Genomic DNA, 15,049 nt, shown 5'->3' with positions numbered 1-15,049 from the left:
TAGATACCTTTAAATCGCGGCTGACAGCCGCGTCCGTAAGCCGCGTCCGCTAGTGTGTCGGCGTCTTAATACCGTATATTTTAATCCTGGACTCGGAATAATAATAACAATCTCGCGATCCTTGACATGCTGACATTGACATTTAGCATATGCTTCACAGATTCAATTCACATTCATTTGAGGATTTGAGGTGATTTGAGGTTTGTTTACAATGGTTTAAAGTGTTCACGTTCAATAAAATTGCAGTTTTACTCGTTTTACATTAATGTACAAAAGTTATATTTCCATTTCCTAGCTTAATTTGAAATGGCAGTAACAGAAGATATACTCCATTCGAAAGAAATAGCCACGAGTGCGAAAGAAAAAACGGATGATGTTGTTGTGTGTGAAGATTTAGGTGACAGTGATGATAGCAGTGGCCACAACTCACGAGTGTTATCAACAGTGTCGGGGGCACTCAACAGAAATACTACCACTTTATACGAGCAGGTAGCAGTTACAAATTCAGAGAATGTCCAGTTTGGCAACAACACTTATTTTAATGGACCTGTTACTATAAAGCAAATTGTTCAAAACTCAGGTCTCGAAAATGACTCTTACGTCAAAACTGAAGATGAAAAGCCCAAAAATACCTTGGGCAATGATATTTCTAAAGGCAGAGATGTGTGTAAGTATTGAGTTAAAAATCTATCAAGTCCTACACTTATAGAATGAATTACTCATTTATAAAATAAAGGAGACCCTGATAAAATACTTATTATTTAAATTTAATATGCTGTACACCATTTAATTTTTGTTATTCTATATTCACAGCTAAGCGTAAATTTAGTTTCCAAATATGGCACATTTTAGTTTTATTATTCGGATGTCTGCTGCTAATTGGAGTGGTATGCTCTATATTACTATCACCCAGTACCAGTGACCTTGTTGATGCATACAATCAATATCCAATCACTGATTTGTATCCAGGAAATTCAACAGGTAAGCCATTGGTAGTAAAATATATATTTTGTAAAGAGCATGTATAGTATAGGTGATTAATGTCTTTTAGACGACTGGTATGATGAAAATATATCTAATCTAATTCAAGAATCAACTACTTATACTTACTAACACATTACTTAGATTTGTCACAGGTATAACTAAGCTGCATGAGATAAGCTGCATGTCCACCTAAGATGATCTTCATTGTTAATGTTACCCCTAAATGATACCTCATTACATTAATTTACTTATAGCATTTTCATAATTAATAATATAATAGTATAAGAAGTAACAAAACTTCAGATATGTTGAAACATTTTCAATCAGTGGTCTAACACTAATAATTAAAGGGGATGTTCTTTCAGGGGTGTCATTATCAATGAATGGAAGTTAAGTATCAGATAGAAAGCCTGTATTCAAGTAAAAAATTAACCAAATAAATAATAATAGTATGTAACTAACCATGGTATTTCTTTCAGAAATATATGCAGTGGTGATGGGTTTTTGCTATATTTATCTTACATTGATACTGACAATGCCACTAATATATTTCATGGTTTATATAACAAAATGGTGGAATCATTCAAGGCACAAAACCAAATCAGATTTTGATTCTGTGTACTTTATTAAAGGTAAATTATAAATGAAGTGCATTTTTTATGTTATTTGTTTGTTTTGTTTGTTTATTGTTCATTTATTTATAATATTTCTTAATAATACATACAGTGCTCTTAAACCTATTAAGGTTTGAATGGGCACTCATCACTCATTGTGGCATAATTATTATTTTGCATTACACAGCATTCTGCATGTTATGATTGTAATTATATTACATTGTGCAACTAATTTTCATGTCACTAAAATTAATTGACTTGTAACTTGTATGCATAGCATAAAAATGTACAGCTAATGGCTATTGCCATCACTCCATGGACACATTAGCAATAAACAATCCATACATCAGTTTTTATTACTTCTGATCCAAAGAACCAAAGAATTAGCTTTTGTTATACTTCTAAATAAAGCAAAGGAATTTAACTTAAATCCATGTTGAAATATGCCTGAAGACCGAGCATGGGCACAGGACACGATCAATATTTTGTGTCGGGCTGGTACTAGGCCTTCTGGCATTGACAACCTCAACTCTTTTGAAAGAAACCTTCTCCACAAACATCAGGTATTTTCTATATCATCAGTAATATTAATAAACCTTAGATGTAAAACAACACTATGTTAAATTTCAGGAGATCCTTTGATCATAGCACCATTTCATCTGAGAGTTGTGCCGCGCTCTGATTGGCTGGCTCAACCTCCGACCGGTGTACTGGACAAGATCAGTAGCCCAATACCGTGGGTGATCATCTCACACACCGCTACAGAAGGATGCCAAAGCCAGGTAAACAATAAATAGTTTCATTAATTCAATTAGGTATCTTACTGATATAGTAGACGCGAAAGTTTCTAAGTATGGATGAGTGTTTGTTACTATTTTACGGGATAAGGCTGGACTAATGAGATATATGGTATATGTGTTGCAGGCATCTGGTTGAATCTCCTTTTTGGTTGAATCACTAGCGCGTTCATTGGATGGCACTTCTCAATTGTATGGCTAAAGGACAACTCGTCAAGTCATTGTATGTAACGTTCGATGTCTTGACTGAACGTTACTCAGCGAAGTCGTTGAATGGGATATAGTATAACAACTTTGTAATGTCTGGTTAACATGACACTCTGTGGCTGCATATGCAAGGAAAACTTTATAAGGCTAAGCCTTCATATTATTTTGATTTTTGAAATCATTGTGTGTGACAAAGAGTAACATACACTATAATAATCATCTCCTTTCTCCAATTCCAGAGCGAGTGCGTGCTGCGCGTGCGCATCATCCAGGACTACCACGTGGAGTCGAAGAAGTGGTTCGACATCGCCTACAACTTTCTGGTCGGCGGCGACGGGTCAGCCTACGTCGGCCGCGGCTGGGACTACATCGGCTCACACACTAAAGGCTACAACAAACTAAGCCTCGGCATAGCCTTTATAGGCACATTCACCACCGAAGCACCGCCGCAGCAGCAACTCGATGCTTGCAAAAAGCTATTGAGAATAGGTGTAGAAACCGGTAAGTTGGCCAAAGATTATAAACTGCTGGCGCACAGACAACTCATGTCGACGGCGAGCCCAGGAGACAAGCTCTATGATATTATCAAGGAATGGCCGCATTTTGTTAAAGACAGCAAAGAAGTGGAGGCGTTGTTTGCCAACTGAGTTTTGGAGGGATAAGACTGCTTAACATTCCATTCCATTCCCCATGTTATGGATCAATGAACTTACTTACGCTGAGTTGCAGAAAGAAATTTGAAACTAATGTCGACCTGTCGACTTTAAATATATTGCTGGCTTGCTTTGACAGCATACGGACAGAAAGAGACTGTCATAAATGAATTTTATGACGATATTAGCTCAAAGATCCTTTCTGTAACTCGGCATTGAAGCAATGCGAGAGTAATATGGGTTAGGGACTGCATGTAGAATGCTGGCGAATAACGCAGATTTAGCGTTTAGTCGGTGAAGGCAGTTCCTAAGGAACTTTAGGCGGTGGTTCGGTATAATACATTAGACAGACATATATTATCTACGCCGCACCGGTAGCCAGATTTCGCCAAGGTATACCCATTTAGTTATAATCTAATGATAAATTAGTCTATAATATATTTTGTATACTTTACATTACCTTAAAAACGTATAACGATGCTGGCGTTAATGTTTATACTTACCCCTACCGACCGTAGACAGATAGTTGGTAGTGGCGCTCTTTGTAAGAGGCCTATGTCTAGCCGTAAGGAATGATGGCTGATGATGGTGTCGGAGACAGCTCGGATCACAAGCCTACACATTTCGATAATCTAAACAGTCACTTATAACTCACGGGGAAAGACATCTGACACAAACAAAAACTACCCTGTAAAATGTAATAAGGGTTTTGACAGATGTCTTTCCCCGTGGAATGGGATATAGTCTTTGAGTTCTCTTACCCTGTAAACTGAATGACGTAATAAGATGACCTGATGATGATTTTAAACTGTATTTAACTACAATGCAAACGCATTTGCAAAGATAAACCCATGTTTTGTACATATCAGTAAACACTATTTTTAAGCTTTTACATTAGTCATGGAACAATGTGATTTAAGGTGCTCAATGAAAAAAAAAAACTATCAATTAAGCTTGTTAATATTTTGGTGTCTATTTAGATAAATGGGTTTTTATAATTAATGTTAAAATATATGGCAATTTTTATAGCTGTGATCTAATGAATTTGTGAATGAAAATTTTCACTTTTATTGTATGATACGAGCAGTTTATGTAATTAATGATGTATTCATATTTAATATTTTATATATATTTTATAAGTCTGGCGGACAAAGCCAACTTTGCAACGAGATAAAATGTTACACCCTTATTCATAATAAAGTTATAGGAACCTTTAGCTTATGAACTGTTTTGTCCAGAGTTTTGTTCTTTGACAGAGAGAGACAAAACATTTCAAAAGCTATTGTGTCCTATAACTTTTATATCAATAAGGGGGTTAGACTTAAACCATAACAATTACAAACCTTTAGTAAAATTATTGTGTCCATAATTTAAAAAAAAAAACTGTTGTCGGCACTTGTTTTTGTTGCAAAGTTGACGCTGTCGAACTTTATGCAGTGATGGGCAAAGTTCTTAGCACAAAGCAAATTGCTTTGTGATTCTTAGCGTACCTATATTCGAATGTAGCACGTTTTTTAAGCTTTTTTATTCAATTATTAATCAGTAATTGGCAGGTATGGGGCGGCACTTTGTACATGGTCAAAATCCTAATTCATAATGTGTGCAACTAATTAATTTTATATTGTGTGCCATACGCGAAGTGTTTAAGTACATATTCATAATAAGAATGCCTAATTATAACCTGAAGCGTCTAGTTACGTTTATATCTGGGAGTACTTAGAGACATTGTGCGTGTCAGATTCGTTCCGTGGCAGACCAAATAATATTCTTCCATTCCATACAGTCGCTATATTTATATGTACATATATGGCAACGCAGAAATAATCTTATTATTTAGAAATAATTTTGTCTGACACGCAAGATATCTGTAGATTTAGTTATAAGTGTTTACCTATCTAGGTGGACTTGACCAGACTGTATATGGATTGTCCTCTCATCTTGCCATACTATAGGTAGTACCTACGTAATTAGTTTAAGGTTTTACTAGATAAGGTACACCTTTAAGGCGAGCCTAAGCAGTGCAGAAAATTGGATACCTAAATAAGTATCATACAGGGTGTTAACTAGAATGCGTTTGAGCGGGAAATGGGGGTTAGTATTAGTCTAACCCAGCACGTTTCTAAGAAAAAAAACATCAGAATCTCGAATTTTTATGTTTAAAGTCTAAAGTAAAGTGGAAAGTTTTACCTTAATCAAAAACATGGTCACCCTACACAAACACATAACCAATGAGACATTCGATTGCAAAAGAACACACACTGTAAATTTGTTATCAACTTCACTGTTCATAATTTATTTGATGTAACTATGATTGTAATTAATTACACAGTAGGTAATAACAATTATTAAATATTTTTTTTTTTATTATTTTTTATCTTTATTTATTTAATTGGGACTTTGTTCAACAAAAGAACATGTCAGTCCCATCATGCCTTAAACTAATACAGTCACAACAGTCTTAAGTTAAATCTAATCTAGTTAACTAACATCTCTTGCTTTAATACTATGTTTTATAAAGTTGTATACAATTATTAAAAAAAATTGAAATTATTCATGGTGATTAATGACATACTAATCAACAATTAAACAGCTGATGTGCATAAAGTTTCATAGATCGTACAGAATATAATTTATGACTTTCTAGGAGCTCAGAACAATAATTAAACCTTTTTACTCAGAATAAGGTAAGCGTTTAGTATTCACCCTTGATACTCACCACGTTTTATTTTTCTTTTATTACCTAAAGATGCGTACAGACCGGCCCAACGAACGCCCACCGATGGACATTTATCATACATAATACAGGGGCAGATTGAGCAACGAAGGTCAACAAAACCCGTTCGTTGGCGTTCGTTTGGCCGGTCTGTACGCAGCTAAAGATAAAAGACCACAATGCATAACAGGATGATAACAGGGTCTACTTCAATGACGAATTGGTTTACTTACACTCGCTCATCTCGATTTGTGTTGTGTACTTGCGATTGAGACGTCTTTGATGACGAATAGTACGGAAATCCTCATAATAAGTATAGCCTATACATAATAAATATAGGCCTTGACCCTGGCTTTCAAGTTCATGGTCATTCTGTCAAACGTACCTAAACATGAATAGGGTGACTATGAAATTTTAAAATGAACTACTTAAATAAAACTGTTTTATGTTGGTCAGCTTAAAGCAAATAAAATACGTTTTTTAATGTCTTATCTTGTTCGGTATCATCAGCTGTATCTACCATTTCCCGCTCCAACGCAATCAAGTTAACATCCTGTATATTGAGCTTATACTCTGTACTATAGAGTCTATAGCATATTCTGACTCGCGTTTCTATGTGTTAGGTTTGATGTGACTATAGTGGTGGTTGGAATCGCGGTAGATTAGTTAAGTTTATGTATTTTTGTATACTTATAAGGTGAAAATTACATTATATAAATAAGTAAGAAGGAACGACGTAAAATATCTAAGACTTTATATAAATAATGTTAAATTTCAGAACAAAATTTATATTTTTACAAGTATTTTTGTTACTTATCATCAGTACCATGCCGATAATTATTGCATATATTTTATATTGGGTTGAATATTCAATAAGTATGGAACTAAATGCGAGTTTAGTGATGAAATTTTGTAATTAGTTATATAGGTAAGTATACGTTTTTTGTTGAAAGTAGTATAGAGTTTATATTATATTGAGAATATATTAACTATTTTGTATTACCAAATTATGATTGTTATTATGAATTGATATTACCGAGCAGTAAATATTACAATAAATAAAAAATGTTTAAAATGAATAACTGTGTACTTATTTATACATATATTTAATCTGTGCCTCCTTTCACGCCACGTAACAGAAACAGAAGTGCGACTCGTGAAGTTTTTGGATCTTCGGAAAGTTTAATTTTTTTTAACTCAATTTTACTCGATGATATTGTGTAACATTACATCGCCATCAATATCAAACTTACCCCCCCTCCCCCCTTATTATAAAATGCACCATAAATATAGTACTGGTTTAAAACCGATTACAGTCCAGAGATTGAATAAAAATGTGAGTCTAAAACCAACTTTAAACCAGAACTATCTTAAGTCTTTGTTTTATCATAAAAAAAAACGCTTGGTTTGGTATACTTACAGGTATTTTTACTTATACCTATCTATCAACCAATGGGTAACGTGATACAGCATATGGTCCTAACGACCAATACGTGTTGGCGCGGCGTATTCATCGATGAATATTAATTCAGGTCTGATTTGATTTATTATGAGAATGAGATACTGTGTGTAAGTACTTACCTATGCATGGATTTACATAATAAATCATTTAAGAATAGGTAATGATCTTCATAAACTGATATTCAGTTACAGGTACAGGTAATTCAGGTGATCATTCTGAAAAACTATTGCTTATCATAAGTTTTTGAAAGACACAAAAAAGTCACGAAACCAACAAAGTTTATACGGGGAAGCAAATATACTTACTTATTTTTTAAAAGTAGTAGAATATAAATTAATCAGCATACTTACCATATAATTGTGATAACTCCACCCCATAATTAATGAAACGTGTTTGTAAATAACTGCTTTGTTATCAATCAGAATAGCTACACTGAGGCTTTGTTTCACCATACTCTGTTAGATCATTAAGACCACTGTTACATCATAACAAGGGATTAGTTGTTGACTTTTGACACATCTGTCAAGAATTTAAGATTGACATGGCGTATAATTTTATTTTAGATGACACTTATAATGTAACAGGGGTGTTAATGATCTAAAAGATTATGGTGAAACTAGGCCTAAAGAGCAGATTTTAATAAAAAAAACTGCAAACGTAGGTAGGTGCTTATCGCAAAATTTATTCAGAATCGTAAATTTTTGTACCGGATGATAGCGACCGACCCTCGAAGGGTTGGTGAACAAAAGAAATTTCCTATTTTGACGAACAACATAATACAAATACTTACGATATTTGAGTCTAGAGTGCAGCAAAGCAATTTTTGCAAGAGTAACAATTGATATCATTTTATTAGGGAAATACAAGCAAACGTGTTTGCTTTGTGGGAAGCTCTATAATTAGTTACTAAAACTTAGGTACGTGGTATGTCTTATACCTGTTTAATCATGTAGGGCCAGTCCATGAAAATAAATAGCCCATCATTTACCTGTTACAAAGCTAGCCGTTGTTGACTCTACCTCGTACCTCGACTTTTCAACAACCATCTTTCCGTCTAGTACCTACTTGTGTTAAACGTGTGATAAATAAAATACAACGGCAACCTTCATATTCTATGCATATCTTTTGATCTGAGTGCGGTATAATTGCTGGTTTGTGTGCCAGCCCTCAGCCCTCTGGTGACCTTTCATGACTATTTTTCATCGGCTCTCACCAGTTCACCTAGAACCCTTGTGGCTTGTGCATTCTTAATAAAGCCCTGAAAAAAAATGTACTAAAGTCTGTTTTTTAATCCCGCAGTCGATTGTCCCGCTATTAAGTGACAACGTACCGTTCTATTGGAGATTGGCGGGACAATCGACTCTTGAACCGTTCAGAATCGGATAATTTAGTATCTGAAATTAAAATACAGACTTTACATTTGGTGCCCTTAAGTCTTTTGACTGGAAAGCCGGTCCTGGAGGAAAATAAGTTCAATGATGCCGAACAAAATGCAAGAGGAAGAAAAAAAGATGGAGGTACAAAAGAAACCGAAGTCTAGATCCTGGTTTAAAACATTTGAAGAGTTCTGCAATCGGACTGACCTGCACGGGTACAAGTACATTGTGATGCCAGGACTCACGTTTTATGAAAGGTATGTAGAAGGTGTTGGAAAATTGGTAGGTATACTTCGCGAAAACCATATTTGTGCAACATATATTTAATCCCGACAATGAAATCAGAATGTCACACGTAGGTTTTAAGTTCATAAGTGCCACAAGTTCTGCTTGCGGTTCTTAGGTGTGAAACCTGACAGTACATATATTATGCATTATCGCGACTGTAATCCACGAAGGGGTAGTCAGAGGTGGCTCACTGAGCCACCCACTTTTCGCAGCACAATTGTACTCACGTGATAGGTTGCGATTTGCGAACCATGTCGCCGTTTTGGGATAAGTACAATGCACTTAGGATCCACAACTAGAATCTAGATGTGCAGGTTTCCTCACGATGTTTTCCATCACCGTACTGACAGTAAATGATTATTATTTAGGTCGACGACTGAATCGTGGATAGTGATTATAAGGTTTGATCAGTTTCGTTAATTGAGGTGATTGGTTATAATAAGAAGCCGCGAGGACTGATATTTATTTAATTCTAGTTAGCCTGCCTATTTAATATCTTCTTGGTCAAAAAGGATTTGGCCTGTCCAGTGTCCATATCATCACTAGCAACTTACACAGGAGGTAGCCATAGCTTTTGGTACCTACCTATATACTTATTAAAAATAGATTAAGTACCTACCTACTTTTTCCAGGATGTGCTGGGCTATAGCTGTGGCTGCTAGTGTGTTCTGTGCTGGATATTTTGTAGTCACGGCCTATTGGTGGTACGCGCGAAATCCCATAATAACAGTAAGTAAATATAGTTAGCAGATCTTTGATTAATATAAAATTAGTAGCTATCCCCGAATCCTCGTTGTTCTATGAGTATACTTTTCAGTGTGTCGATGACAAACACTGCAGCAGAGGGATCTCTCTCTAAGACGAAAAACTAAGATTCGAAGCGCTACTGCTCATTCCACGACTCTATCTCGCTGTTGCACGGCAGCTCACGTTCGTCATCGTCAGTACTTATAGAGTTAACCCATCAGGTCTATGTCTTGATGAGATTGTCGAGCGTGATGACTCCCTCAGGTGATCGAGAGCACCCACGGCGCTATCTGGGACGTTCCGTTCCCGGCCGTGACCATATGCAGCGTCAACCAGATCTCACGCCGCGAGGCGCACCGATTCTCGCAGAATTTGTAAGTCTACTTTGTATTTCGTTTTTTACGATATTAGGTATGCTAGAGGGTCACTCTAAATGACGAAAAACTAGTTTCCGACCTCTGCTTCGCACAACTCTATAACGTTTAATTAAACGTCCCGTTTGCACGACAGCGTTCGTTTTTCGTCAGTACCTATAGTATAGACTAAACTCCTGACTCAGGCGCGGATCCAGACCTCAAAATAGGTGATGGGTAAGTCAAAAAAGGTGGTTTTACCTCGCCGTAGTGATTATAATTATGGTTATGCTAAATGCAAGTTTTCCTCCTCAAAAGCTTTCTGGATCAACCATTATTAAATACTTAATTCAAAACTGAAAAAATTAAGGGTACTTATGATTTTTTACGTATAAAAGTCTGTATTACGGCAAAAGTTACTATACAGGGTTCCGCTCATCTCGCTTAATCTTTATTGCCCTATACTCGGTTCGCATAACTCGTAAGGTCTAAACTTTTTTAGTAGAATCATCACTTCGCCAAGAATTATGTGGCAAAAGACTCGTTTCGCATAAAATTCTTTTGGCACAAACTCGAAACACCTAAGTTTCATTTGCTCAAATTGTTCATATTGGTATGATTTTGTGTCTCCTAATATTATTTTAATAAATACTATATTAAGTATGTTGTAAATGAACAAATTGGGGTATTTTTCTCCTACATCCCGAAATCACGATATTGAATGATCAAAACATCGAAAGTGAATGACCATTATAATTATTACACACGCCATTATACCACATGGGATCGAAACCTAAAGATAGGTGCGACGACGAGCAAAGCGAGGAGAAGCGTGTTAGGTGCACATTTTTGTCAAAAGCAAAGCGGAGCGCGGCGAAGTGGAGCGGAGCGTTTCCTACATAGCGGCCACAATACAAGGCATCAGTTTGCGCTATGTAGGGAGACGCTCCATCAAAGTTAAAGCCAAACAAATTATATTAGTTTGTATAACGTATGCCATAGCATTATTAGGCTATTCAAGATTTGGCCATACCATTACTAGGCTAAACAAGATTATGCGAAATAACTTTTTACTAAACGAGATCTATGCCATACGATTTTCGGCGAAACGAGACTTTGACCAAACAACTATGCAATATGAGATTGGTCAAATAAATCTTAGGCCAAAAAAGGTAGAACCTACTATACAACGTACTTAAGTATACATAAATATATGTCGTAGTCATCTGGTTGAATATTTGATTGAATAACTAGCTCGTTCATTGAATGACACTATTTATTTAATCTTTTATTTCACAAATATAAAAATAAGTACACAAAGGGTGGACTTAATGCTATAAGCATTTTCTACCAGTCAACTATTTAATTGAATATCATAAGTACAACTCGTCATGTCGTTGAATGTAAAGTCTTGACTGAACGTCATTCAGCGAAGTCGTTGAATAGGATATAGTCGAATTTGTAATGTTTGGTTAGGGTGATGACCAGACAAGAGTCAACAAAACACTATGCTACAAAGCTATCTCACAAATTAACTAAAAAATAACAATCGACCTCGAATACCTTGATTTTGTGGTTCGTAATTAGTCAGATTCGCCGCATTTTTACTTTAAAAGTAGCCAGCGGCGGCATAAATATAGGAAAATCCATGCTGTTAAAGTGTTGTACCACAAATAACGCACGTTAAAGCTAATTTATCTGAAAAAAATATCAAAACAGTTGCTTCCTGTGAAGCTGTTTGACGCCATATTTGTTTTGGTGACTACTAGCGCCGCAGTGGGAAAATATTGAACTAAATTAGAATCACTTGACTGATTTTAGGTCCGCGCTGTTCAAACGGCTATGTTTCAATCTATACTATTCTAACTAGTTGAACGTTTATTGACACTTGTTCAATCAACGTTCGGCCTCATACAATTGAATAGTGACTTTCAATGAACGAGCTAGTGATTCTATCAAAAAGGAGTTTCAACGAACGTTCAATCTCCTTTTTGATAGAACCACTAGTCCGTTCATTGGATGACTCTACTCAGTTGTACGACTAAAGAACCACTCGTCAAGTGGTTGACTGTAACGTCCAATGTCTTGACTGAACGTTATTCAGCGAAGTGATTGAATGGGATATAGTATAATATATTACTTTACAATAATACTTTGTAATGTCTGGTTAGGATGAACATGACCAGACAAGAGTCAACAAAAAAACTATGTTACATAGCTCTCATCTCACAAATTAACTAAACAATAACAATAAACGTACCTTGATATTGTTGTTCATAATTATCCAGTTGCACCGCAATTTTTTCTTTGAAACTATCCGCCGGCGGTGTATTAATAGGTAAATCCATGTTGTCACACTATTTTAACACAAATATCGCACTTTAAATCTAATTTATTTGCAAAAAATAACAATACAGGTGCTTTTTGTGTCAGCTGTTCGCTGTTAGACGCCATATTTGTTTTATTCACCACCTGACTGATTTTAAGTCCGCGAACTAGTTGGACGTTTTGTGACGCTTGTACAATCAACGTTCGGCCTAGTCATACAATTGAGTAGCGCCATCCAATGAACGCGCTAGTGATTCCACCAAAAAAGAGATTTAACCTGATGCCTGCGACATATATACAACTATAATGTGGCAAGTTACTTGGCGACCCTCCTTGCGGGGTGAAAGAAGTGGCGGGGGCGAGGTAGCACGACATGCTACACACGTAGAAAAGTGTGCCCGGATTAATCTCGCGATAGCTTGTAACTATTTCTGACGTAAGTAAAATTTTATTCTATGAGTGTTCCCGTAAATGTCATATTTAGCTTAAAATTTATAGTTTGACAGCATTAAAATTTGGATGTTTACCTTCAGAATATCTACCAATTTGAATTTATTTATGTTAAAGTGTTTTATTTTATAAATCAATTTCCATGTCACTTTCATGTTCACTCTCTGTTTGAACTTGTTCATCGTCGTCGTCATCCTCATCTTCATCATCGTTTTCATTAACTTCAATTATAAATCTAAGACAAAAACCAAAAAACATTATACCTACTTTGAAGTATAATGTACTAGAGTACGCCAGTCATATTAGTTCAGTGTACACATATAATATTTTATGTTTAATTTACATTAAATTATAAATAAACAATAACATACCTGTCCAATACATCGTCAAATACTCTATCAGATTTATAATATTCGTCTTAATTTTTATGACGTGGTCGTCACAATTTCTCCACTTTTCAGGCGAATAATTAGAGAAAAGCAACTCTAAGTCTTTTACATATCTCTTTATCTAAGTTAGACTCAATCGACGTCCTTGCGAGCTCGCCTTTCACGTACCGCCACACAAGTTCAATAGGATTTAATTCCGGGTGGTATGGGGGTAGGCGAAGCACGATATGACCATTTTCTTTCAAAATTTCATCAATTTTGTAATTTTTCTCTGTGTTTTGCTCATTAATTACTTTCATTAAATCACATATATTTTGGTTGCTTTCCTAGTTACAAGAACTGACAACTGACGCACTGTCATATGGACTCTTCGTCTTTGTTGTTTACTTTTTCGTATCTGACTGCGCAGTACCAACCTTTAGGCGCGTAGCATGACCGATCCGGTACGCTGTTCTACAAGAAGCCCCTATATGTCTCACATTATCCGATTTGTTGTTTTTAACGTTATTTTGTTGACGAATTATAGATACCTAATAATAATATAACGATAATATTAAAAAGGCCTCAACACTCATCCTAAGACTAATGGTCTCAGGATCAATGATCTCATGTGGGTCGCACTCAAATTATGACAGACTATATAAGACATGTGGCCGCCTCGGCTGCGCGGCCGAGACTGCCGTAACAATGACATGCAGTGCACGCGTTCCCCTCCACCACTACCCCTCCCGCTACCCGCTGTCGTCTTGGGTACCTCGTCCCCTCCGCGTCTTTCACCCCGCAAGGAGGGTCGCCAAGCAACTTGCCAATCTATAGACTAAATTCTCATTTAATTGAGGCTATTTTTATCTTGATAGGGCAAATAGTTTTGCGATACCTACAGCTATTTAATAAAAACGCTTTTTTTGCAAAAAATATTTAAGATCCAAGGACACTATCAAGATACACATAACTCGTATCATTTTGTAACAAATCTATTCTGACTCGCGAGCAATGAAAAATTTACAGTGTAAAAATGTCGACACCAAAAGAACCCAATTTTTTCAAATATTTAATTTAAAATATTAAAAAAATATTATCGTTATTAGATGTTGCAGAAGGCGTTATTAAGCTAGCCTTTTTCGTTAAGGAGTCATTTGGTGCTTTTCTCAATGACACCATTTCATTGCCCGTGACTCCCGTGAGTATTTGGTTAATTGAGATCATACTCGTATCGTATTATAAGTACCTAAATAGTGACTTTTGCTGTGGGGTGAAACTCAGGATTTTGGCATGACCGAAAATTTTATGGTTTTAGAATTCATTAAAAAAATTGGTTGGAAATAAATATTTAGCATAACCCGATATCATCACCACCAACATAATTATAAAAAACCATAGCCATACGAAACTGATAAAATAACGAAATTATTATGTTGAAATCCTGTGGTGTGATATCGCTAGTAATTTAGGTGATGGGCATGCCCATCTTGCCCATATGGGTGGATCCGCGCCTGTCCTGACTCTGTGATAAAGATAAGCATTCTATAAAGAAGAAGTATTCTATAAAGCCAAGTAAATCAGTTACATAGGTACTTCGAGTCATGAATAAAAATCACCACAGTTCCATTCATCCCACGACACAGTCCACTGTTGTCTCTATAAGCTCAACTCCCAAGAGGACAGTTCCGCTAATTAGATTTTTAATA

General features: G+C 35.9%; 2 protein-coding genes across 4 annotated transcripts in view; both read left to right on the top strand.

The window, feature by feature from the left end:
• The first annotated feature begins 93 nt into the window (after window positions 1-93).
• Window positions 94-3,273, top strand: LOC105380207 (peptidoglycan-recognition protein LC). Of its 3 annotated transcripts, XM_038122230.2 has the most exons (6): window positions 94-200; window positions 296-667; window positions 814-981; window positions 1,464-1,616; window positions 2,229-2,380; window positions 2,842-3,273. In XM_038122230.2, the coding sequence occupies exons 2-6, from the start codon at window positions 307-309 to the stop codon at window positions 3,247-3,249; spliced, it is 1,242 nt and encodes a 413-aa protein (XP_037978158.2). In that variant the 5' UTR covers window positions 94-200; window positions 296-306; the 3' UTR covers window positions 3,250-3,273. The 3 variants fall into 3 exon arrangements, with proteins under 3 accessions (XP_037978158.2, XP_037978159.2, XP_037978156.2); XM_038122228.2 differs by lacking the exon at window positions 94-200 and having other exon boundaries at window positions 207-667; XM_038122231.2 differs by lacking the exon at window positions 1,464-1,616 and having other exon boundaries at window positions 172-667.
• A 5,584-nt stretch (window positions 3,274-8,857) lies between these two features.
• Window positions 8,858-15,049, top strand: part of LOC105380218 (sodium channel protein Nach-like) — a 32,191-nt gene continuing 25,999 nt past the window's right edge. The window contains exons 1-3 of the mRNA XM_038122321.2: window positions 8,858-9,063; window positions 9,727-9,823; window positions 10,106-10,215. Coding sequence (XP_037978249.1) covers window positions 8,906-9,063; window positions 9,727-9,823; window positions 10,106-10,215 — 365 coding nt within the window. The 5' untranslated portion in view covers window positions 8,858-8,905. The remainder of the gene's footprint in view (window positions 9,064-9,726; window positions 9,824-10,105; window positions 10,216-15,049) is intronic.

Source organism: Plutella xylostella, chromosome Z (genome assembly GCF_932276165.1).
Source record: "Plutella xylostella chromosome Z, ilPluXylo3.1, whole genome shotgun sequence".
Lineage (NCBI taxonomy): Eukaryota > Metazoa > Arthropoda > Insecta > Lepidoptera > Plutellidae > Plutella > Plutella xylostella.
The sequence above is the reverse complement of the archived record's forward strand: the minus strand, read 5'-3'. Positions and strand labels throughout refer to the sequence as shown.